Below are 26,102 nucleotides of genomic sequence, written 5' to 3' on the forward strand. Positions count from 1 at the left end.
AATGGCAGCGACAAGCTTAAAATTGTCATTTTCACTATTTTTAAACCACTTTTTGTGTTTAGTTTTTGAAAGGAACATTTTTTACATTTAAACTTTTGCTCTATCTCTAAAGGGTTAGAAGATGGGTCCTTCGGACCCAAAACCCAATTGACCTATGTTGCTCATTTACGAACTTGACCTCAAGTTCAAAATAAGCAACATAGGTCAAAAATAAAAGAAAAATAAACAAACAAAAAAATATTTCAATTTATTTTAAATATTTTTTTATGCACAAAAAATAATACATTTTTTGCCAAAAAATGATAAATTTCCCGTTTTTTGCAAAAACATGGATCAAGGAGCCAGTTTACGGGCATGCAACTTATTATAAAATCGATAGTTAATACTAAAACCTACAATTTAAATAAAAATTTAACTTTCTAGAACCCAATGGCTTAAAATGGCAGCCGTTCTGAAAAGATCATTTCTAAAAAGTGATAAATTTTCTGTTTTTTGCAAAAATATGGGTCAAGAAATCATTTTACGGACATGCAACTTCTTATAAAATCGAAAGATAATAAAAAATGCTACAATTTAAAAAAAAAATTAACACTCTAGGACCAAATGGCATAAAATGGCAGCCATTTTAAAAAAATCATAAAATTTAAAATTTTGGCCGAATTATTCGGCGAATTTAGTTAAAATTTTAACTGAAAGTTGTACGTGTTATAACCTAGTTTTGGTATAAATTTCATTAAAATCGGTCAAATATTTTTCAAGTTACAGTCAAATGAACTCATTTATCATATACATGTATAATATATATATATGTATAACTTGGGGAGGGAGGTAACAAAAACCCCCCCAAAAAAAATGTGGTGTAGTTTATAACCATTACTACAAACTTACCAAATTTAGATATGCTCCGATATCTCCTCTTTAAAATAAAAAATAAAAAAGATAAAATTTCTGAAAAAAATACCATTTTTGACGCCATTTTGTTTTTTTGACCTGTTGCACCACTCCGAGAAAGTAAAAAATTTCAAAAAATACTTATTTTTAAGTAAAAAGCAAAACCCCAAAGTTTCGTTGCCCGAACTTTTAATCCATACATAAAGCCTATTTTTATTCTACTAATACATGAGTGAGTGAGTTACAGTTGTAGTAGTTACAGTTGTAGTCATTTGAAACAATATGATTAACTTGTAGTTAATTCGCGTAGTGCTTTCCATATGGTACTTTGACTTATTAGGTATACAAAGAATATTATTTGGATAATTCAACATATAGATTGGTATCTTTCCGTTTAATATAACTTCGAAAATATTATTCTATCGTGGATTTTTATTGTGTCAATTTTTTTGCTTTTTTTCATTTATTATCATTTTTACAATTTTTTGCTTTTATAAGCTTTATTTTTCCTTCATATTTTTGGTGTTTTGATTTATTCGCCGAAAAATAAAATAATTTTTTTTTAATTTTTGATTAATTTTGTTTTTATTATATACATGTATAAATGTATGTATTTTTCGATTTTTGAGTTTTTTTTTTTGGTTTATAATTTTGTTTTATTGTTTGTGCTTTTTTTTTTTTGTTCACTTATTTTTTCGTGTCGGAGTTTATTTTTAATTATTTCGATTTATTTTTGGAATTATTATTTTTTTTAAATTGAACTTGTTTTTGATTTTTTTTAAATTTAAATTTGTTTTATTACAAATTTAAAATGCCGAGAACTTTGAAACTACTCCCGACTGAAATTTTGGATGAGGCTCTTGATTTTAATCTTTATGATGAAATTGGTAAACTCATACCTCCGTCCAGTGGTATATGGAGAGAAATTAGTAAACGCCTTAGTAATCAAATTACTCCAAAACATTTATGGGTAATGTTTCATGGAAATCGATATAAGTTGAAAAATTTGTATTTCGAAGCTAAAGGACTCTTCATTCAAGAAGAAATTATTGAACCGAAGGAAACCGAAATAAACACTGGTGATATAAATAATACGTCTACAGAATCCGTTGCTTGTTCTGATTTATCTTATTCCATCATAGAAAAGAAAGATGTCAAAAGCAAAAACTTTCCTCTTTTGCATACTATTCTTACAATATCTGCGGCTCTTTGGTCTAAAATAATACCTTCCTCTTTAAACTACCAGGATAAACGTGATCACACTCGTGGATATTCTGTTTTAAGAAAAGGGTGGACTGATATAATTTATAATGCAATATGGGAGCAATTACGAATTCCATGTGCGTTTGTCTTTAAGCGAGGAATCATATCTGAAAGCCCAGGTTGTCCCTATTTAAAAATATCGGCCTTGTGCCATGAATGCCATTCAAATTTAAGTGCACATTTATTATTTAAGCCAAAAAAGACAGATGAAAATATTATTTTACAAGTCACGGCTTCTGACACCCGAGGTCATGCGCATATTAAAAAACGTCGCCTGGCTGGGCAATCCCGCCGCGAAATCGGAAAGGAATTAACTAGCACACAAGCAGCAAATTGGAGACGTGAAAACGCAAACCGCTGCATGCTATACGGCGAACCACAACCCGCAAATCTTTATAGTCTTGAAGTATTAAGAAAAGCAAAACAGGAGATTCGCGATGAGATTTTGATTGGAGGGAAATGTACCGATTTAGTAGAATCATTTCATAATCTTAATGAGTCTGTCGAATTTGCAGATATTATAAAGGAATTGTGCTTAAATAAATTTCACCTCATATACTGGACCATAAATCAAGCGACAATTTACAAAGAAATGAGCCACCGTGAGAGAATAAGCATTTCTATAGATGCAACTGGATCACTTGTGCAACAGGTACACAAAGGGAACGACTATTCCGGCAGTATTTTCTTATATCAATGTGTAGTTTCCTCAAAAAGTGCAGTGGTTCCAATTGTACAAATGCTATCGGAAAAACATAACGCAAACATGATAGCATATTGGCTTCGCGAATGGCTACGAACAAGACTCCCCATACCTTTTGAAGTTATCACGGATTTTTCACTGGCTTTGATGAATGCTGTTTCTTTGGCATTTAATGGAATGGAGCTATCCAACTATATTGACCTGTGTTTGCAAATTTTAAAAGATGCAAAAGATGACAATGTGCATTTACCCCGAACATTTTTACGCATTGATATAGCCCATCTTATTAATTTGGTATGCCGTTGGAAGTGTTTCCATAGTACACAATTTAAAGTGAAAGATTTCTACGTCCGTTGTGTTGGTATCCTGTCGCAGTGTACTACTTTGGAAGATTTTAGGGAAATTTTGCTTTCCGTTCTAGTCGTTTCACAAAGTAAAAGAAGCGGTCGAGTAAAGGATATGGATTTTTTAACGCCTTGTGAAAATCGGGAGGTCTTTCTCATGAATAGAATTAAAAGCTATAAAATAGAACAATTCGTTAATAAAACAACTAAAACAATTGAAGGGGATACTTTTGTAGACGATGTTGATAAGTACGAAGAGGAAATTTTAGCGGAGGCTTTCGTAAAAGATGCTACTAAGAATAAATTGACAGAGATACAAAAAATTCAAGCAGAAGCACTTCAAGAATGTGGTGTCCAAGGAAGTCGCCTTAATGCATATTACTTACCAAATTTTGCTCAAGATTTGTTAAGAATATGTAAACACTTCGTAATGTGGACAGGAGTTTTATCTTCGAAGTATATGGCGACTGTAACTGCATCGTCATCGTATGTGGAAAGTTACTTCAACGATTTGAAGAATTCTGTTCTCAAGAACGAGAACTTACCTATTCGAGCTGACAAGTTCTTTGTTCACCACGTACGATCTATTGAAGGTACAGTGAAATTGGTTAAATCAACTCTTTTACTGTCAAAGGAGCAACTAAAATTTAAACCAACACAAAATGTCAATTCTATTTTCATTGATAAAAGTGAAAATATCAGTCAAAATCTTGAAATATGTAATAATAATTTAGGGACCGATCTTGATCATTTAAACGAAGTTGAAAATTGGAAGGGAAAAGCAGCGCAAAAAATCAAAACGAATAAATATTTACAAAAATGTCCTGGAATGACATCAATTGAAGGCAAACCAATAACAATTAGTTCAAAAAAATTGTTATTAAGAAATGGGAGTATTCTACCTTCTTTAGTAATAAATGGCATGAAAATACAGGTAACATATACCTGTCCTTTTGATACTTTGGCCCAAGCATTTTCTGCCGCCTATGTCGATATAAATTCATATAATACATTCGTTGACAAAAGCGGCATTCAGTTTTTTGAATTAGTAAAAAATTTTGTAATGCAAGGGCCTAAGTCTTCTATTTATAAACAAAGGGCCGACCTCTTATTGAAATGGCGTGGGAATTCCCTGAAAAATAATGTATTAGATTGTTCTGGAAACGTAATAGAGCTGGCAGAATATCTCTTTAAAAATGAGCCCAGTGTCATAAATATCCGGAAATGTAAAAAATGTAATTCCGCACGTTCATCTTCTGTTGTTGCATTATGCTTAACTCCCCAATATTTTTATGAAACTGGTTTTGCTGGTGTCGAAGAAAATATAAAAAAATCTCTACGAATCGCTTTAAATCAACAATGCAAATCATGTAAGGAGGATATGGAAACTTCTACTGTTATTGGGAATCATTTAATAATTGACGTAGAATTTACAAACTTTCCGAAACACAATGATCCAGATTGGTCTGGCCAAATAAAATTATCAGATTTGCCTGTAGAGATAAATATTTTCAATGACAATTTTAAGCTTGTCGCTGCCATTACAAATTTACCTCCAAAGGTGGAGAATAGTATTGGGCACTATGTAGCATACTGCCTTCGTGCTTCAAGTAAATGGCAGCTACACGACGGCTTAAAGTCCGAAATAATAACGGTCAATCCAAATAGAATTAAAACAACGGTGTGCGTTTTAATTTTTGTTAGAAAGTAAATAATTTGCACAACACTTACCTAAACAATATTCCTCCCCTTCCTCTAGTACAACATATACAGACTTCATTTACACAAACTTCTCTCATATATATAAACTATATGTAAAATTCTATCACAAGCTGTTTGGACTCGGCGTCAACATATCAATCGGCACATTGTCTTTGTCCCCTCCACATAAATTCCCCCAACCTTCTGATAACAGCCCAGTAAAAACATTTTGCAAATATATTAGCTAAAAACGAGAAAGATATTTGTTGATTGTTGTATCGGTGGGATATAATACCGTTTACGTCCCCAACCTTTGCAGTTTGATTAATTTAATATCATGAAAAATCCTATTCTAAAGTATATCTGTCAATTGCCGTATACAGTATCCCAGTACAAATGTCACAGGAAGTAGCACAGCGAGGGTTAGGTTTCCCCCGAATATATATCACCTCCCTGTGGCTACGTTCTTGGTTTAAAAGTAGTGAAAATTGAAAACTAAGTTATTCTATAAGTGGTCTTTCCAAAAATTCTATTCATAAACCAGTACAAACGAATGCGCTATGTGCTTACTCTTGTATCGGGGGTAAATTTTCCTCCCCCACGCCCCATTTGAAGTTGTATTGATTTAATATTCTGGAACAATCCTCTACTAATGTATATCTATAGACTGGCGTATACAGTATCCCAGTACAAACGTCACAGGAAGCAGCACAGCGAGGGTTAGGTTTCCCCCGCATATATCTAACCTCCCTGTGGCTACGTTCCTGGTTTAAAAAGGGTGAAAATGGAAAAATAAGTTATTCTATATGTATTCTTTCCAAAAATTCTATTCATAGACCAGTACAAACGAATGCGCTATGTGTTTACTCTTGTATCGGGGGTTGATTTTCCTCCCCTACGCCCCATTTGAAGTTGAATTGATTTAATATTCTGGAACAATCCTCTACTAATGTATATCTATCGATTGGCGTATACAGTAACCCAGTACAAACGTCACAGGAAGCAGCACAGCGAGGGTTAGGTTTCCCCCGAATATATATCACCTCCCTGTGGCTACGTTCTTGGTTTAAAAGTAGTGAAAATTGAAAACTAAGTTATTCTATAAGTGGTCTTTCCAAAAATTCTATTCATAAACCAGTACAAACGAATGCGCTATGTGCTTACTCTTGTATCGGGGGTGAATTTTTGCTCCCTCACGCCCCATTTGAAGTTGTATTGATTAAATATTCTGGAAAAATCCTTTTTTAACGTATATCTATCAATTGGCACATACAGTAGCTCAGTACTAACGTCTCAAGAAGTAGCATTTACATAATTTTCCATCATCATGTAATTGCACCCTTATAAATATCCTCCCCATGGCTGCCGTTTTCAGTATACATTTCTCAAAATGAACAATAATATCAATTTTATAGTCTTTTGTAAGAAATCTATGTTTATAGCGTTATTCTACTGAATTGGTAACTTGTTAACTTGTATTAGTGGGTTGGTATATTTTTGGCTCCCCACCCCGTATTTTTGATTTTTTTCCCTTTATATTCTGGAACAATCCTTTATTTTGATTGTTCTTCCGAAAGGTAGCATTAAAATTTCAGTACAAAAAATGCGGGGGCTAGCGTGAAGTTGGCCCCCGCGCATATATAATTGAATATCTCGAGAATGGGGTGGTACAAAAGAGTGAAATTCTGGAACAATCCATCTTAATGCGAGTACAATCGAACCATATGGTTTATATTCTGGAACAAAAAATGCGGGGGCCAACTTCACGACGGTAGTATATAGATTGGACGATTTTAACAGAAAAAATTAAATGTTGTGGAATGGGCCTTTGTCCTACAATTTTTTTATTGTGTCAAAGTACGATCGTTATCGAGTCAAAACATCGTGTGAAATCAATTTTTGGATAACATCAATAACTACGAAAATATAAACGATTTAAATGTACAAATAGAAAGAAAGAAAAATAACACTTGGTGACGTCATAACCTGAAATTACAATAGAGACTGCTTATCAAAAGTTTTGCAAGAATAAAAAAAAAAAATTATTTAAGTGTTATCTTTTATGTTTATCAATCGATTTTAATTTTGATTTCAGATCTTATCATCTATTCTCGCACATTTTTCGCACAGTAGAGTTTCGATAATCAGAAATGTTCTGTAATCGGAGTCCATCGATTCATTTTTGAGCATCCATAAATGTAATATTTAGGTACAAATGGGTAAAAAACTATTATAATAATAAAAAGGCAACATCACTCATTGTTTCAAGCGTTCTCCTATCCAAGAAATGACTGTGGCCAATCTAATAATTTCTATAAGAACGTTAGCTTTATTAAAACACAAACAAATTTTGTTTGCAAGAAAAATTAGTTGGTACTTACTAAAGAATAACGTTGGACTATAAATTTTCGGCTATTTCAGTTAGGAAAATGAACCATTTATTAGTCTCTGGCGTTATCTAACACCTACAATCGCTAAAATATTTAGAGCAATCGAAATGGTAGACTCCATTCTGCCATTCTATTTTTCCTGTTAAAATTTCCCGACCTATTAGTATTGTCCATAAAAAGTATAAAAAAAATTATATAAGAGATCTGGACATGACAGGGCAGGACACACAATCACAATATGCGGTCTAGTCGAGGCTTTACCAGTATATACGATCACGTACTGTCAATAACAACATGTGTTGTGTACACGATTAGAATAGCATTTTTATAAGAGAAAAAATGCAACAAAACAATATTCAATTCAATATGTAGGTTTTTATTTTTTATTTTTGGGGAAAACTCTGGTGTGAAATTCTCTTACAACCTCTATATCTAAAATAGTAATGGTGTGTGGTATAGATATTGAGCCAGCCGTTGTATTTACAGTCAAGTTGGAAATTTGGGAGGTTGCTTACGAGGAGTCATACTCATTTTATCGCAGGGTAATCATCAGTTCATGTATCTTGATAACGTATCAGAAAAACTACTTTACGCTACTTGTACAAACTAATATTTAAGCATTGAATTAGATTGTGTGAACGGAATGTATAACGCTTTGGACTGATTATTTGTTTTAGGAAAAAATTTTTAAATATATTGCCGCAAAGTATTTTTGCACTGTTTTCAAGAGTTTTTTTGCCAAATTGTTGCATTAATTTATCATAAACGATGTGATTTTTGATCACACCATCATTATAAAAGTGTTCTATTAACGATTTTATTATTGAATGTGTCACCACTTTGGTCTTTTATACCAGACCAGCCTGTCACGCTTCGCTGTGATTATGGTGACTGAATGAGAACTATCTAGTAAATTTTATGAAATTTGATAAACCTCCGATAAAAGAGTTCACAACTTTTAAACGGCTGAACTGACTTTCAGTTTTTTAATGTACACATTATGCCCTTTTATTTGATTCTAGGCTCGGATGAATTAAAAAATATTCGATCGTTTATTCCCACTTTTACCCCCTCCTCTAACAACCCCTTGTATTGGGGTTACAATTTTGTTATGTACACTCATATTCTTTTATTTGATACCCTACATGGGGTATCAAACATCCAATATAGATTGGATGCATTATATTAGATCAAGAGACTCAGTATCTAAAATTTTTCAAATCTATATCTACTTTTATAGTTTTGGAGAAAATGAAAAATTTAAAGTTATGGTCTAATTTGTGCCCTTACGGAAAAATAATGACATTTATTAACGAATGTTTCCCAATAAAGTAATGTGGTCCCTTAGTTATCACACTCAATTGAGATCATTACTTTATAAATTATTTTCTGAAATGTTTATTAAATCAATAAAAGAATTTCAATCAGTATTAAATCGGAACGGCCAGTGCAACACCGACAAAACTCCTAGATTAAATTTTCTTAAGGAGCATTTTGAATATCTGTACACCGAGGAATGTATCTATAAATAATATATAGACGTATATCAGATAGAAGCGTTATATTTTTTATCAAATTAAACTAAACGAAGTTATCGATGTCGTCGATATAGTCAGTATGATTAAAAGCTTTTCAATCCATGAGTAATAAGCTTTGTAAATGTAATCGTTCCAATCTTACATATATTTCCTGCAGAAGAAAACAGTTAATTGAATTTATAGAAAAAAAAAGTTAAAAGTTTATACAAACTCCGATAATTTTTTTAGATGTATCCAAAAGAAAATGATACCAAATAATGTAAATTAAACTTTTAAGCCTCTTTAGTCCAATGGCGAATAAAAGTTGAAAATTTGGCCCAAATCCATAAACAAGATGTTAAAAATTTACGTTGCCACTTTCATAATCTATTTTCTATGCTTTTTGATAAACTTTTTTATTCAAGTTTTCAGCCATGTGTGTACAAACGTTATCAGTATTAGCCCCTCGAAAAATTAACATACCTCAATACTCAAATAATTTTGTACATCCTATTAATAGTTTTAATAAAATTATTCAGTTATTCTATTTATATATTAATAGTTTTATTCATTCACGAAAATAAATAATGTAATTTTAATATTCAAGCATGGAAACATAAATATATTTAACTACATATTTCCAAGTATTTTGTAAATTTTTAAATAATTTTTTATAGGTCTCGACATTATGTCTGGAAATTTTTCGTTTAAGTAAAAAAAAAACATAAATAGACTGTCGTGCCCGTTTAGTCTTTCAGTTACGTGTAGTTATTATTTTTCGAGAAAAAGGTATTGCAATAAATAATTATTCTTGGCAATTCATTCAAAGAATAAATTATTCCACGATTTATTTATTCGAATAAGAAGAATAATCATTCGATTCATCATTCACGAATAATTCGGATTTTCTTATTCGTTATTCGATTTAAATTTTGCCCATCTCTGAATTACTTATAATGTTACATCATTAACACACACTCATGTACATGTTTTTTTCTAACACAGAAACAAATGTTTTCTTGGCTCAAGGATGCTAAACAAAAACAAAAATTCATCTTGAAACAAATAAAAAAATTTCCTTGGTTTAAGAAAAAAATTGTTGATGCTTTTTTTCTGTTTATTGACGCATACTTACAAATAATTGTAAAACAAAGAATTTTTTTAACTCATTCAGGCATGCTATAAATTGAGTGAATGGGTGCCACTTAATTAATTTTATTTAATTTTAATTACAAAAACTAATGAACAAAAATAAAATTATGGCAGAACAGCAAATAAAAATAAATTTATGTTTGTGTAAAATAGAAAATGAAATTAACAAGTGAATACTAATTTTCAGTTGATTATTCGACGTTGTATATACATTTAATATTTGTTACTTATAAATGGTTCTACCGGAATATACAGTATACCTTTCATGAAATTTATTTTGCAGATTACAAAACTAAATATTTCAAAGAAAAGTTGTTGAGCTGAAAGGGGGTTATCTATTTTGACTTTGAGGTTAAAGGTAATACTAGAAGTTAATTCAAGTTCTTTACTAATAAGAAATAGAAGATCAGTTTCAATTAGAAATATCAAAATTTCTAATTGTTATAAAAATATCAAAATTTCTGTTTAAAGATAATTTTTCATGTATCAAATCAATTCAACAGAAATTGAATTTGAAGAGTGATTTAAAATTCAGACTTTTAGATAAAGAAACCAATTAAATCCATGAAGACTAACAATTTTTGTTTGAAACATTTTTGTGGTACCAATTTGGTTCACGTTTTATTTACATTTGTTTTTTTTTTTTTAAAAAGATTTACAGAACATACTGTAAATAGCACTTTTCTTTTAGCTAATTCTAAAATATATTTACCAAGGGAAATTAATTTGTCAAAAGCGGAAATGAGATATTTCTTTCCAGTTTATAGTTTTATAATAACAAATATAATATAGATACATGTCTGTACTTATAATTCTTGCGTTTACTTTTTGTGGATTATCGTTGCTGGATTGAGTAGTTCTTACTAGACAGTTTATAGAATTTTTGTTTCCAATAAATGGTTTGAACAAAATAACAATTGAGTTTACTTCCATCAAGATATAATTCAGATTTTTAAGCTTGTTCAATCCCTACATTTTTCATTTAGGAATTAGACAATAGCCAGATAATTATGAACTCAACCTTATTTTTTAGCTCCTAAACATGCTATAATAATTTTAGCTTGATATCTCTCTTCGTTTTGAGTTATCGTGTTGACAGACAGACGGACAGACAACCGAAAACGGACTAATTAGGTGTTTTATGAACACCTATACCAAAATTTTGTTGGTAGCATCAATATTTTCAAGCGTTACAAACTTGGGACTAAACTTAGTATACTATGATATATGTCATAGGTATACAATGTATAAAAACTGAGCTCCTAATAAAACGAGCTTCAATCCAAAAATATTAGTGTTCAGCATATCACTATTCATCAGAATGATGTTAACCTTTGAAAGAATCTACTGGCGCCATGACTAAATATAATGCTTACATAAGTATTTACATGTTTGCTATATATAAATGTAATTATTGTTACCCTAGCCATTTAGCACTTTTGTATAGCGCAACACTGAATTTATTATATGATACTTAATATTAACGGAAATAAGGGTATAGCGCAATGTATTCTTCATTTCCATTTCACATTCCTTATTTATTATAATGGGTTCTATATAGATTTCAAAATTTTGCGTTAAATGTGAACAAATATTTCGGAAATATTATAATTTAATTGATAAATCAGATATTTCTGATAATATAATATTGATAATTGATATATATAATCGAAACAGTTATCTTTGATTTCGAATGTGGGTTATTCTTAACAATTTTCACGAAGGAATAATACCTGGCAAGGCTGTTCATAAAATTACTAAATTAGGCTATTTCTGTCTGCCTATCTGTCCATCAGAGTAACTATTTAAGGAGATATGCAAGGATTGAATAATACTAGAGATTTCAATAAAACTTTATAAATCCATTTTTTGATTACTAAGGTTTCCAAAATATCACAAAAAATTCCTCGGTCATCGGCCATTTTATTATTATTTTATCGGTTATCCTTTTCAATTGGATATTTCTATATCAAAATATCTAGAAAGTGTGATAAAAAACTATCTAATATATTTAGACAATCTTGTAGTTTATAATAATATCATAAAAATATAAGGTTGTCGTTGGTATAAAAACAAAATTTTAATTTAATTATAAGTTTATCGAAGGTCAATCCTTTGATGAACAGAGACGACTATAGTTAGAGTATTGATGATTGAACAGAGATATTTATATTATCAAATTTATAAGCAGCACTGGCACACAATATATTATATATTTTTGTAGTCGCGTTGTATTGTAAAGCTAAAAATAACACATTATTTGATTACAAAGCATGTATTTGGTTTTTATGTACCGTGCAATAAACCAAAACTTGTTTACAATACTGTAGGGAAACAAACACCTTAACTCAAATACAAAAATAATACGAGATGTTTTATAAGAGAAAAACAAAAGTTAAAAAACAGCAATCTAAGCTAAACTAAAAATATTCTACATTACTTAAGCTTAAAATTTTATTTTTTACTATTATTTTATAATGGTAATATTATTTTGAACATTTTTCGATATTTTAGCCTAGATTTCAATAGATTAAATTTAACAAAAAGATTATAAATGTTTTAAATTGAAAAGATTAAATAACGAAAAAAAAAATTAAATTTATAATTCGCGAATCAAATATATAAATTTTTTAAATATCTTCAAAACTTCATTTAAATACTACGCTTTTTTTCTCATTCACAGTAAATACTGTAGGAAAATTAATTCAATAATGAAAATTGTTTTAAAAGTATGCTTCCATTCTATGTAATATTATTTTCTCCGATAAACCTGTACCTTGACTTTATAATATAAACTAGTATAATGCAGAATAACATTATACAATATCAGTTCAAAAGTTTTTCTTTTTAATTCACATACATTGAGGCAACGATATACCATCCTTTGCTTGTGTATAAGAAAGTTGCCTAGATAGGCAGGTTGTTTAGATCAACATACTGGAGGCTTGGCTTTCTATTACCTATTTGCCTGTCGTATGTAATATGATATCTGCTTATGCCATTACTCATTTGGAAATTAGCAACCAGAGGTATATATATACACATTTAGTTAGTTAGTTTAGTTACACATTCTAATTTCATCATATATTTTATTGAATTTCAGTGAAGAATCAAACTAAGCAGAAAGGGTTTTTGTTCCAATACCTATTATCAGTTTTGGATATAAAGAAAATAAATTATTTTCCTTAGACTTTTGCAAGAATATGTTTAAATTTCGACAAATTATTCCTACATAGAAGATACATAAACAAAAGTAAGTAGTATGTTTGACCTTGACAATCTTCCTATACTTGTGCTGAGATAATACATTTTAATACATTGACTTTTATTTACGTATAACTTTTAAGATGCAGTGTAAACTGAAATTTTATTATACACCTATCAGATAAATGCCAATATTTTTAAGTATAAAATTTTAAATTTTATTCAAAGTATAATACGATTCAATTGTGGCGAAACTTGTTTAAAATTGATAAAATATTGAACAGATGATGACTTTTCGAGATATCTTCAGGAAAGTAACGGAAATAAGGCTTTACATAAAGAATTTGGATAATAACTATATTTGTTGTAAAAATTATAACCTGATATACCAGGTCTCATCAAATTCTGCAACAAATTTCTTCTGTTCTTTTGAAAGGGTACTATCCCTTTAGAAAAGTACGAAAAAATTTACTGTTTTTACTTTGGTTTTGTGCAAAATCATTGTTTTGAGGATTTTTGATTAAAAAAATAAACCCATTTGATATACGTGTAGATTCCAAGATATTACTCTGAACAGTAGGACTTCAGAAATTTATCTGTCCAGTTAAAAATGTATATGATTTGAAGTTTTTTCCTAAGTAAACCTAGGATCCAGTGCTAGTAAGTAACGAAGCATACCTAGCTTGGTGCAGTTGCATTTTGGAGTACTATTCATAAAACATTTATTACGATAGACAAATTGAATTACATGAACCCCACAAAAGTTTACATCTAAATTTTCGTTGCAATCGTATATGCAAATAAAATTATAGTAAAAGTGAATTCGATTTAAGCAACTTAAAATTAGATTTATGAAATCAAAGAGAATATGTATGTATGTGCATTAAAAGAGCTATAATGTACACATATAACGGATTCATCATTTAGTGAAGAAACCTTGTAAATTAGCACAACTTCAATCCTATTAAACTGATTTTGGTTAAAAAATTGGTTAAAACTGTATGGATCGCAGGGCCCACAACAGAAGTGAAACTTTCCTCGCTTTTGATTATATTTATAATTGATTATGTAGAATGACAATAAATAATACAACCGTGAATAGAAAGTTGAACTATTGTGAAATTTTAACACACGAGCGCTATATGCGAATCGGACATAGAACTATTATTAAATTTTAGAACACGAACGCTACTGGTGAACGGGAAATTAAATTATTATAATACATATGTTATCTTGTATCGAAATATATTTATGTTAAAGTGGAAGAAGGAAGGAGTGGGATCCGAGGAGAAACCAGAGGCAACTTTTGTAACATACCAAACTGATGACGAAACTTTTTTTTAACCAATTTTCTTTCTGTGACATTATTATCAGTGGCGTGCGTAAATGTATATGAGCCTCTGTATAAGGGTTGGCCCCACGAAAATTAAATAACCCTATACAAAATTACAGAGCATGTCCGCCCACTATCTTTTCCTTTTTTTGGAGTTTGATTATCTTATATAACAGTTATAGAAATTTACAAAGGAAATATCGAAATAAGTTAATTAGTCTAAGTTTCAACTTGAAATTTTATTATTTAATTCCAAGTAATTTGATATCATTCTAAAATATATAAAAAATCATTTAGGAAATTACATTATTTGAATTTTCAAATTAATTACAACTAATTTAATTTGTTCAATAACATAAAAAAGCATACAAGAAATTAATGAAATTTAATTTAGTTGTAAAAAATCCGTAAAACTCCCGTAATGTAACACACATTTAGGCGTACACATTCTTTAAGTTATTCATCACGTTCCGCAGTTTTCTCTCTTTTGATACTCTTTTTTTAGAACATATGCTATAAAATTTGATTAATTTAAAAATTACTTAATTAACTATTTAGTTAAAAATGTATATAATTTTCTCAAATTATTTTTTATGTTGAAAATGGTCAAAACAGATTTAGGAATTTTGTTGAGATTTTTTCTTACTTCTCTGTCTCATCTTGTATGTAGTATCGTGTAAATTAAGAAGCACCGCCTGCCTTATCGGTATTTGCAAGTTACAGGACGCCCTCAAAATTTAACACATCTGGCTCTTATAATATGTAAGTCAGTAATAAACAAGTAACAGTATACTCTCAGTTTTTTTCCATAAAGTTTGCCCAACGATTCCATAAAAAATAAGCAAAGGAAGTTAATTCATAGAGGATACTTAGATATTACTTATATCTGAACTAAAAACATGAATACTTTTCAGTCTTTCATAGAAACCGTCTGTAATATATAAAATATATAAAAAAAACTATCCATTGAACAATCAACATTATTGATGTTGAAAAAGGGTACCACGTTTATTTTATTGCTGTTTGGAAAATTTGTTTTAAAAATTACTGGTAATAAAATTTATCATAACGTTATATTATTGAAATATAGTGTATTTGACATTACAACTTTAAAGTACTTTGTCGAGAGTTCAATTTATTTATCCATCTATAAAAACAAAGCACATGAAAATAATTTCAAAAGAAATTTTATTTTATTTTAATTTATGTATGTTGAAATTATATTAAAGTTATAAAAATATTTAAGGATCCAAAATTATAAATCAGGCTCGACAATAAGTTTCCAATTAACTAACTATTTAATTAAAAGCGTCATTAGAGATTGTCTCAATATTTACATGATTGATGTTATGTAGTTATTCGGTAATAACTTTCTTTTGAATATTTTTAGTAATTCGATTTTTTTATGTTTAATATGTTGCTAGGACTTCAACAATACCCTTTTTATATCCATGCTTTATGAAAAATATGTAAAGGTGTTCATAAAATCAATTTCCAATTGTCCGTTTGAATGTCTGTCCGCCCGTCCGTAAACACGATAACTCACAAACAAAAAAAGATATCTAGCAGACATTTTTATAGAGTGCTCAGGACGTAAAAAGTGACGTTGAATTCGTAAATGAGAAACATAGCTCAATTGAGTCTTGGGTCCGTAGGACCCATCTTGTAAACCGATAAAGATAGAGCACAAGTTTAAATGTAAAAAATGTTCCTTATAAAAAAATGAAAAACTTTTGTTTGAAACATTTTTTCGTTAACATCACTATTTATCCGCAAGGAGGGGGGGGGCAAATTAAGCGCAAATTATTTAATTATTTAACGATTGTGTAATCAACATTGTCTATGTATGGTATTTCAACAATCAACTCAATCAATTGTTTGCTTTCATTTACCTTACTTTTTTCAGCTCTAATAAACTATTCAACAAATGTGAAATTATAAAATAACATTATCTCTGAGGGTTTAGTTTTGATAGTAGTAGGCTCTGCTAAACTACTATCTATGTTAAATAGTAAATATTATGATTTTAGTTAAATAGAATTAATCTATATTCAAGAACAATGATAATGTTAGCACGACCTAAATTTTCATAACAAAATTATACCGATCTGAACCACAGATAATAACTTGACATAGTAGATAGATACCTACATATTTGTATTAGGATTTGAGTATGTTTTGACTTTCAATTATTTAAAACTACTTTTAGATAGCCTGGTCCCTGCAGTAGAGGAAAGCAGTAGAAGTTTCCTGCAGTAGAGGAATGACTAGCTTGATCCACTGCTTAGAAGTCAGAACATGTGAACTGTGATATACTTGGTTCGTAATCAGTGCACTATGAACTAAGGACACTATAAGGACGTATAATTAATGAAATAAAAATACAGAATTATCATGGTAAATATAGTGAATGTATAATTCCAATAACATGTTAAATCGTGGTGTGGAATAAAATGGCAGCCATTGTCTATGCTAGAAACCGCATTAACGTGTAATTTGATTACAGAAGGTAAAATAAAATGCAAATCACATGTATCTTCTTTTTATTTCCATTTTAATGATACGTTGGCAGAGGAGATAAGAGGCATGACAGAGTCGTTAAAAACATCCTATGACGATGACGATGACTACTTTATGACGATGTTTTGAGGAAATTATAAGCTAAGAGATATAGAGAATATGACGGTGTGCTTTTCCTGTCTCCCAAATAAGTTTGGTTCCGAAGGAAAAAATTTCCATTTTTCTTTTTATTTCATTTAATTCACTTTTAATTTTCAATTTTTGCGCATATTTCGTTTCCAAAATAATTTTCTTATACTTCAAAATATTAAAATATTTTTATTTTTTTATTTTCTAGTTTTTGGTTAACTAGCCACTTATTATTTTTCAACATTTTTAGAAAATTTAATAGAAGCATTTAGTAAAAATTAAAACCAACTCAAAATATAACATAAGAGCAATTTTGTTGCAACTATGGGTAAATACACTACTTGTATAATAGTCAGTGGAATATATTTCATTCACTATATTCTATTAAACATGACGACAATGTTCTATTTGTGTGTTTTATCAGTCTCCAATTCTATTATAGATAACTGCTTATAACCACTATTATACTAAATAGATGTAACACGTTCTAACATAGCAATTCAATTCATTACTGAAATGTCTGGTCGATAAACGTAACTGAAAAATTTTTATTGAAAACGAATTACCAATAAGAGGAATTTAGTTTGAAATCTGTTTTATCTATTTCATTCGTAGTAATATTGATATTTCAATACGTTTTTATATAGAGAGAGTAGTGTCTTACTCTAGAATTCGATGAAGTTTTCAACTAATTTTTACGCTATAGAATCTCCAACGGAACGAACCAGAACATTCAAATCGCACATATAAATTAAAGTGCGTAGTAAGTAAAATTGAGCGTATTGACTTTAATGTCTAGATCAATTTTAGAAAGACTTGGAAATTGTTTTTGGTCTTTCAAAGGCTAAATAAGAAATTAAACATTCTGATCAAATTATTATAAAGTAGAATTGATGGGCATTTCAAGAAATAGCGAAATTACACCGACGGTTAAAGCCAACGATTGAATTTTTCATGTTAAAAAAAAAAAAAAACTTAATGCAAAGAGATAAGTAATTTGGCAATACACAGGCAGAAAAACTCAACTATAAAATTTTATATTATTAGTAACACTAAGGAGAGTTTCATAGGGTTTTAGAATATTTTTTTAAATGACTGAAATGATTTTAATCATTACTTGAAAATACTATCCGAATTTTCAAATATTATTCACCTCTTGAAAATTCAAATAGGTTTCCAAAAATTCAAAAATAATCTGTTGTACTCGTATATTTTCACCACCCAATGGTATTCGATTCTCATTTGAATCTATTTTTAGATATTCTGAAACGTTTCGACATTTATTTTAAGAAAACAATATGTTTAATAAGAGAACTTCATAACCATTCAACCATGTTTCGTTTGAAGAACTCCCTGAAGAACTCTTGCCATGAGGCATGACTTTTTGAATATATAGTATAAACTTCCTTTACTTTAATTTCAAACTTTCAAAGGGCTATTCTTCCGCCATAACTGCGTTTATTTATAAAAAAAATACTTGACTTAATATTGATTTAATATTATTGATTTAATATTGATTTAATAAGTTGATAAATATACATGAAAATATCAATGGCTTAGATAAATCGGTCACGGTGAATATAGATAGCAAGCATCGGAGGCTAAACAAAGATGAAAGCTACATTCTAGTTATCATTCGATGTTCGTTAATAACCAGAATATTTACCAATCCTAGGAATTATAGGAAATGACAAAATTTATTTATCGTTTCTTCATATATGTAATATGTATTCTATTGTACAACCCTACTATTCTGACTATTCTATATAAATGGGGCGCCTACCATCTTCCTTCTCACTAACTGTTTCCATTGAATCAAAGAGATTGACTCGACTAGTGCACAAGGACATATTATAATGCCATCAAGTTGATAGATAAACTACCTACTATTTTCTAAATGCCTTTTCAATTGAGGTTAGTTTCATTTGAATAATGCTCTTTTCTAAGTATATGTTGCTGTTATTATCATTATTGTTTTCATTGTACTCTAGACTAAGCCTACACTAAAAAAAAAAAAAATTAAAATCATGAAAACCTTATCCCCATGTTGGCTGTTTCATATTGAAATAGAGTTAAAATACTTTCAAACAATTTCCTGATGATTGGAATAAGTACTTTTAGCTAAATGTTTGTGTTTACAATGGAATGGGATTGAATTTAAAATATGAATTCATTGATACAAAATCACATAATTTGAATCAACTAAATCAGTACTTCTACGAAAGAGATTGATTTTGGTTTAAAGTTAATAAAATTTCACTGAATTGGAATATATAATCGTGAAAAGTAATAATTGTAGAAGTATATGTATTTGTGCCCTTGACTTTGTTCGTAGTCATGGTAGGAAAAATAGTTAAGGTCAAATTAAAATTAATTAAAAAATAACAATTAATTACGTTTGTTAAATGTAAATTAACATAATTGCTTATTTAAATTTGCTAAAAAATAGAATTTTCAGTGTAAACTATATAAACAAATCATAAACTTATATGTCCATCCATATAATTACATTAATTAAGTAGTGTATTATTACCATGGAAACGCCTGAAATCAAACTCATACACGATGCCAATAAAATAATGTTGAATTGGCTCAATTTTGAAAATACAACGTGTACATAAGAAAAAAAAACATATTGTATGTATGTTTTTAGCATAAAACAGCAGTATATTCAAACCATTTGTATAAGTAAACATATTATTCAATATTGTGTTCGAATATAAGTATCTAGAGATTTAGAATGTTATTAGTTATTAGTTTCCTGTTCATATGCCTCCTACTGTGTGGTTCTGAAATAAAATATTATTATCTACGCCTGTAAGATAAGAACTACTTATGCCACTCATTTGGTGTAGGATTAATAGTTTATTACCGCACGAATTTGCATTACCAATTGCATTTTCAACCAATCAAATTAGCCAAAATACTTTCAAAATCTAAACTAATAACAAGTTACTACAGTAAATTTTTTAATATTTTAGTTTTCTTAATAACTCATGGCAAAATTTTTGTACAATATACGACTGACAAAGAATTACTAACGTACTTCTGCGATTGCGCAAAGTTGCGCAAAATATAATTACCGTTTATATTCACATTAGGCGTAGAAAAATGTTTTAACGTTATATGTTTTAAAACGTATTACTAACGTACTTCTGCAATTCGGTGGTTGCCAGATGTCGACCTTGCCATATTAGGCATAAAAATGTAAAACTAAACTTGAAACCATGACAAAATTTCAAATTAAAATTGATTAATAAACGAAGAAGTTATAAACAATCAAATATTGTTGTCCATCTCCTTTTAGCAAAACGAAGTTTTATATTTATTTTATATGAATCTCTATGGTGATATCGGACAATGACGTCATTAACCTATATCTCTCTTTTTATTTAATTTGGAATTTTAAACGTTCATATTTGGGTACCTTATATATATATATTTTCAAAAACCAACTTCATTTTTCTGGCCGTGCAGTGAGAATTCTGCACATGAAGTGATAAATAAAATTTAGTCAACCAACCTCGAGCTAAACACTCGTTGAGTAAATTTCAAACCACAAATTTCACAGCCCACTTTCGAACCACTTTGTATAGAACAAAATCATCTCTACTGCAATGCCGTGTTATGACTATATAAAAACACGAAAATATAACATTCGGCATTAAACTATATTTTTTTTTTTGTACCAAATAATATAGAGTAGTTGAAAACACCAAGGTCGTTATACAACTTATTAAGTAATTCAATATTTAATTTCTTGCTTTGACATGAAATATGATTTCGTATATAAAACTATTTTCCGTTTGTTATAATAATTTATCTCAAAACATACAAAAGTAAAATGCCATTGATATGGAAATGAGATATAATTTAATCGTTCTCTTTCTATTTTCTTCGATGATTTATATGCTATAAAAAATGAATTGGAAATCATATATTGGTTTTTTTAAACAATTAGTGACCACGATTATGTAAATTACACTGCGGCTTATTCTTTTCAATTATGGGAGGGCTTACTCCATGCCGTTTTTAATTCAAGCAATGGTGAAAAAGGTTTGTTTTCTTTTCAATTTTCTTCGTGAGAAATAATTTAATAAAAAAAAATATTTTTTCACTATATAAATGAACTTTCAAAACAATTTAATAACATCGCAAATAAGCATCCAACAGAATTTTTTCACAAAAATCATAGTCAGTTTCGTATTTCTAAAATTAAAAAAAAAAATATATATATATATACAAAAATTGAAAATTCATTAAAATCTCTTCAAATTTAAATAACGTTTTCATTTTAACTGTAGCACATTAGTACAATTAAATCAATATAAATGTGGACATTTTAGGAAATTATTGTAATGGGTCCGATTTTTGAAATCGAAATTTTCTACATATCTTTACGATTAATGGTTAGGGTTAGGTTTCAATTTTTAGAACAAGTGTGTGTACATACGTACGTTCGTAGTCATTTTTTCCCTGATATCGTGAGGACCAAAAATGATATTAACTCCGTTAGCGTATTAATTTTGAGTCGGTCGAGTATTTTTTAATATTTTTTCATAACTATTATACTGAGAAGTTATTCGTATGGGCTTCAAGATTTGCACCAGAATCACTTCACCGCTTGTTATTTTAAGATAAGTACATTCCAAAAATTTTATTTTATTTTAACAAATCACCTTGCTAATTAAAGCAAAAGACTACTTAACTTGTTTTTTTCAAAAATTCTTCATGCGAAAGGGCGCACATGAATTAGCGAAAGTAACGTTATACCACCAACAATTAAATAAAAATAATATATTCAAAATATTAAAAACTATTCAAATGAAAAACTATTATTTTCACAAATTAAATAAATTAAAAATACAATTTGAATATCATTTAGAAGTATACGCTTTTGTTTATTCAGAAAGTCAGTATTGTGGTAGTCACTATATCCTGACACGGTTGGAAATATCATCACCCCCGTTTATTTCTCATATTTTAAAAGAATATACACAAAGAATATCATCATCAGACTTTATCGTTTAGTAATCTGATTAATTTTGAAGTATAAACTGCATGAATATACACTACCGGTTAAAAGTTTGAGATCTTATTCAATTTTTTGTTACATGGACTATTAACGAGACTAGTTGATGTAAATTATTGAATTTATTATTGGCATTGTGTTTTATAGATAAGGTATCAGCAAAAAATTCAAATTTAATAAAGTGACAAATGATCACATAGAAAACAAAAAAGTTCTTTTTAACACGCTTTTATCAGCTTGGCATGTTTTTCATGTATCCATGTAATAGAATATTTGAACGTAACTTTCACCCACTTCAAAACGTCGGATTAATATTGCTCACTAATGAGGACCGATGAAAATACAATAATTTAATAAGTTTCTCAATTATCCTGATCAGGATCGTCGCGGTTAATGATTAACTCACAGATCTTTAATGGTGGAAGTGCAGATAAAATTCTATAATATAATAAACAATAGTTTCAAAATTTAAAAAAGTAAAAAACACGCTTTTGTAGCAATCTGATTTTAAAACAAGAAAACAATTTCTAGATTTAAAAATTACTAATCTTAAAAAAATTAGAGATATTAAGAAAAAATCATTTTATCGTAAAAAAGCGTGGGGTGCTTTTTAAGATATTTTATAATGACTTTTACAAATATCTGTCAATTAAATAGTTACATTAAATGAAGTCTACCACCCCCCGCTTTTTTATGATAAAAGTATTTTTTCTTAACAATTCTATTTTTTAAAAACTTATTTTAACACTTTTTAGTCCAGCTAGTTACAAAAGCTTGTTTCTAAACTATTATTTAATTGAATTACTATCAAATAGTATCATTAAATTATTTATTCTCAGGGTCGCATTTTGCCTTAGAAAGGGTAAAAAGTAATACACATAATCTTTGTCACTAATTGTTTATTATCGAATCATTTTTGAAATTTAAGAAAATATTTTGTACCCTGAAATTTTAACGAGTTTAACGTTTCGAATTATTATTATAATGATAATGACAGTATGTACATATATTACTTCCTACTTTATACTTTACAAAGTTTTATTTCTAAAAATTTTAACAAAAAGATATTTCATTAAATTTTTATATTGAAGCAAGATTTTTAATTATATTGTGAGAAAACTTTGTAAGATAAAATAATTTTCCTTTGCATTTCATTTCCTTGAAATCTATATATAATTTTGTTTGATATATATTTCGAAATAAATATAGAGTTGTTATTACTACTACTAATAAGCAGTCTATTTTTACTTTGAATTTTGGTGTTGATTTGCACATTAGCTTTTTTCGAGAGAAAAACTGCTAAAACTCCTTCGGGATATAACCTTTTGGGCTGTACTCTTTACGATTTTGGGCCATATTACAGAAACTACCTTTATTTTTGTATTTTTGAATTACACATTTTTTGAACATAACTAAGGAGACTCTTCATTAAATTACCCTATTTCTTAAAGCTCTTTCGAAACGGAGATGATTTTGCAAATCATTGCCAATTTTTTAGTTTTTCGTATACGGAATCCTAAACTAGCACTTGAAAAAAAGCTAAGAACACTCTCCATTAAATTACTTTTCAAAAGAAACATAAAAATCAAAAAAGGTTCATCCGTTAAGGCATCACCCTTTTTTTTAGTTCGGGGGTTAAAAATAATCCATAGATACGTAAATGTGTTTGATTGTGTGTGATTTTTTGTAATCTTAAGGGGAACCGCTTTGAAAAAATATTAGTTATTCCGTTCTAGCAACGAGATATTGTGATATGGGTTGCATCATCTCTTGCTGATTACTCAAAATAGATGTCTTATTTAGTTTTTGATGCTGACATTATCTGAAACCATGTTCGAATTTTGGTTTTCAACCGAAAAGAAAACACTCTTCTCAAACTATTTTAGAATCTAATAACGGTCATAAAGAACCGTTGATTAAATTTTTGAGCCGTCATTTTCCACACTTTAACATAATTAGTTTCACTGAACTGAGTGAAAATATTAAGAAATTTATAATCAATTGTTTGATTTAAAACTTTCTAAAATTACTATTTAAAAAAAATTAAACTATTAATTATTGTATTGTGTATAAAGAAAATACGAACCTTGGTATCGCCATTAAATATTGCAGCAATCGACGATAATCCTCTGGTTTTGCACGCTCTCTTCTTGGACTTGCAGGAAAACACAAAAGTGGCCCCCCACGTCTATCACGACCCCCCGTTAATACTACAAGCCGCTCCTGGAGTAGGGGCATCAACTCCAGAGCGCGCAATCCACCATCCATACTGCCAGTACTACGTAATCTATTATCTCCTGAAATGACAAAAAAAACAAAGTTAAATTATAATTTATTTCATTCCCTCCTCAAATGAAAATTGATTTTTAATATTTATTTACAGAATTTTTACAAATAAACGGTTTATTTTAGGCGAATTTATTTTTCTCAACCAATGGTTGTCCATGCCTGTACCATAGGTTTTAATACGTTTTAAGTAGGGTTTAATAATATAGGTTCAACTCTTCTCCTCCCCCTCCCGGGAGTTAAATCCATTCTTACATTATATTTTTTAAGTCAAAATTTAATATCATAAATCTACTTCCATTTCGGATGCCGAATCGTGTTCTTCATTCTATAATTTATACTTCGATTTATATCTTTTTTTACAAAATTTATATTCTTTATTAACGTAAAATATAAAAATGTGTTCATTTTTATTCATTTTAATTTTTCTTAATAATAAACTGCTGAATTTTAGTTTAACTGATCCTTTTCTAGCAACATTGGGCGGGGGGGGGGGGGGTTTGGTCGGTTCGAGAAATCTTATGTATCCTAACAGAGGGGTGGGTTAAAAATCGCCACAGTCATCCTTACGTAATTAATGAGTGGCCTCTTAACGATATAAAGAGACAAATCTTCGATATAAAGAGATAAGTCAATGAAAAAGCCTTTACCCGAAAAAGAAGTGAAGAAAAATGGGATCTTTTAATTCTAACATCTGGTATCAAAATTTCGAGTGTTCTTAAATGATCAGTAGAACGGTCTACCAGATATGGTAGGGCTTAAAATAAGTCGGTTTATTTAAATTTGCCTTAGTACCAAATTACGTCATTTAGAAGCTAAATAATTGAAATATTAAAGTAGATAAAGATTAAGTTTATCATCAATTCCATTGGCGTAGAACGTGGAGCTTTTAGATTTCAAGTCTTTCGTATTTTTACGCTTAGTTGGGAAAATATTGAATTTGTGAAAAATTACTTGTTTCAGATGTGAAAAATTACTTGTTTCAGATGTTCTTTACATGTAAAAACAGCGTTATTACACTACTTAAAGATCTGATACTGATATTAAAATATTTTATTTCTTAGATATCTTGACAAATTCTTCAGTTTAATGAAATGCTGCAGGTTTTAGAAAATTCTTAGAATATTAAAAACAGTACATAAAAGGTAAAGCATATCAAATTATGAATAAAATATAATATAATACTACTTATCCATTACTCAAAACATAGTACCTACATTATGTATATGATACATATTTAAACATCAATAACAATTTGAAGTAAATCCATATCCTTGTATTATTATATAAATATATAATATTACATTAATATTACATTTAAATAGCTTTTATTATTATATATTGTATTAGTATAATTATATTAATTAATTAATTTACTTAATATAAACTTGAATACATGTAATATTTTACACACATATGAATAGCTAATTTTCGCATATATAGTATGCATATGTTACTGGTAATGTGTATAAAAAATATTCTTTATAATCTTCACATATTTTATGGAACACTTACAACGATTAGCTAATTTATATAATATTATGTATTTCATACATCATCTAGGTAATATGGCAAATAAAGATTTACTTGTTTAATTAAATAGCATTGATATAGTAAATAGCCAGAATAAATAAAAA

At 29.0% G+C, this 26,102-nt stretch overlaps 1 protein-coding gene across 3 annotated transcripts in view; it reads right to left on the minus strand.

The window, feature by feature from the left end:
* The window catches only part of LOC123296432 (triple functional domain protein), a 343,272-nt gene extending 318,800 nt beyond the window's left edge, over nucleotides 1-24,472 (minus strand). For all 3 annotated transcript variants that reach the window (XM_044877904.1, XM_044877905.1, XM_044877903.1), the window contains exon 1: nucleotides 24,266-24,472. In XM_044877904.1, the coding sequence (XP_044733839.1) occupies nucleotides 24,266-24,447 (182 nt within the window). In that variant the 5' untranslated portion in view covers nucleotides 24,448-24,472. The remainder of the gene's footprint in view (nucleotides 1-24,265) is intronic.
* Between the last annotated feature and the right edge of the window lie 1,630 nt (nucleotides 24,473-26,102).

Source organism: Chrysoperla carnea, chromosome 3 (genome assembly GCF_905475395.1).
Source record: "Chrysoperla carnea chromosome 3, inChrCarn1.1, whole genome shotgun sequence".
Lineage (NCBI taxonomy): Eukaryota > Metazoa > Arthropoda > Insecta > Neuroptera > Chrysopidae > Chrysoperla > Chrysoperla carnea.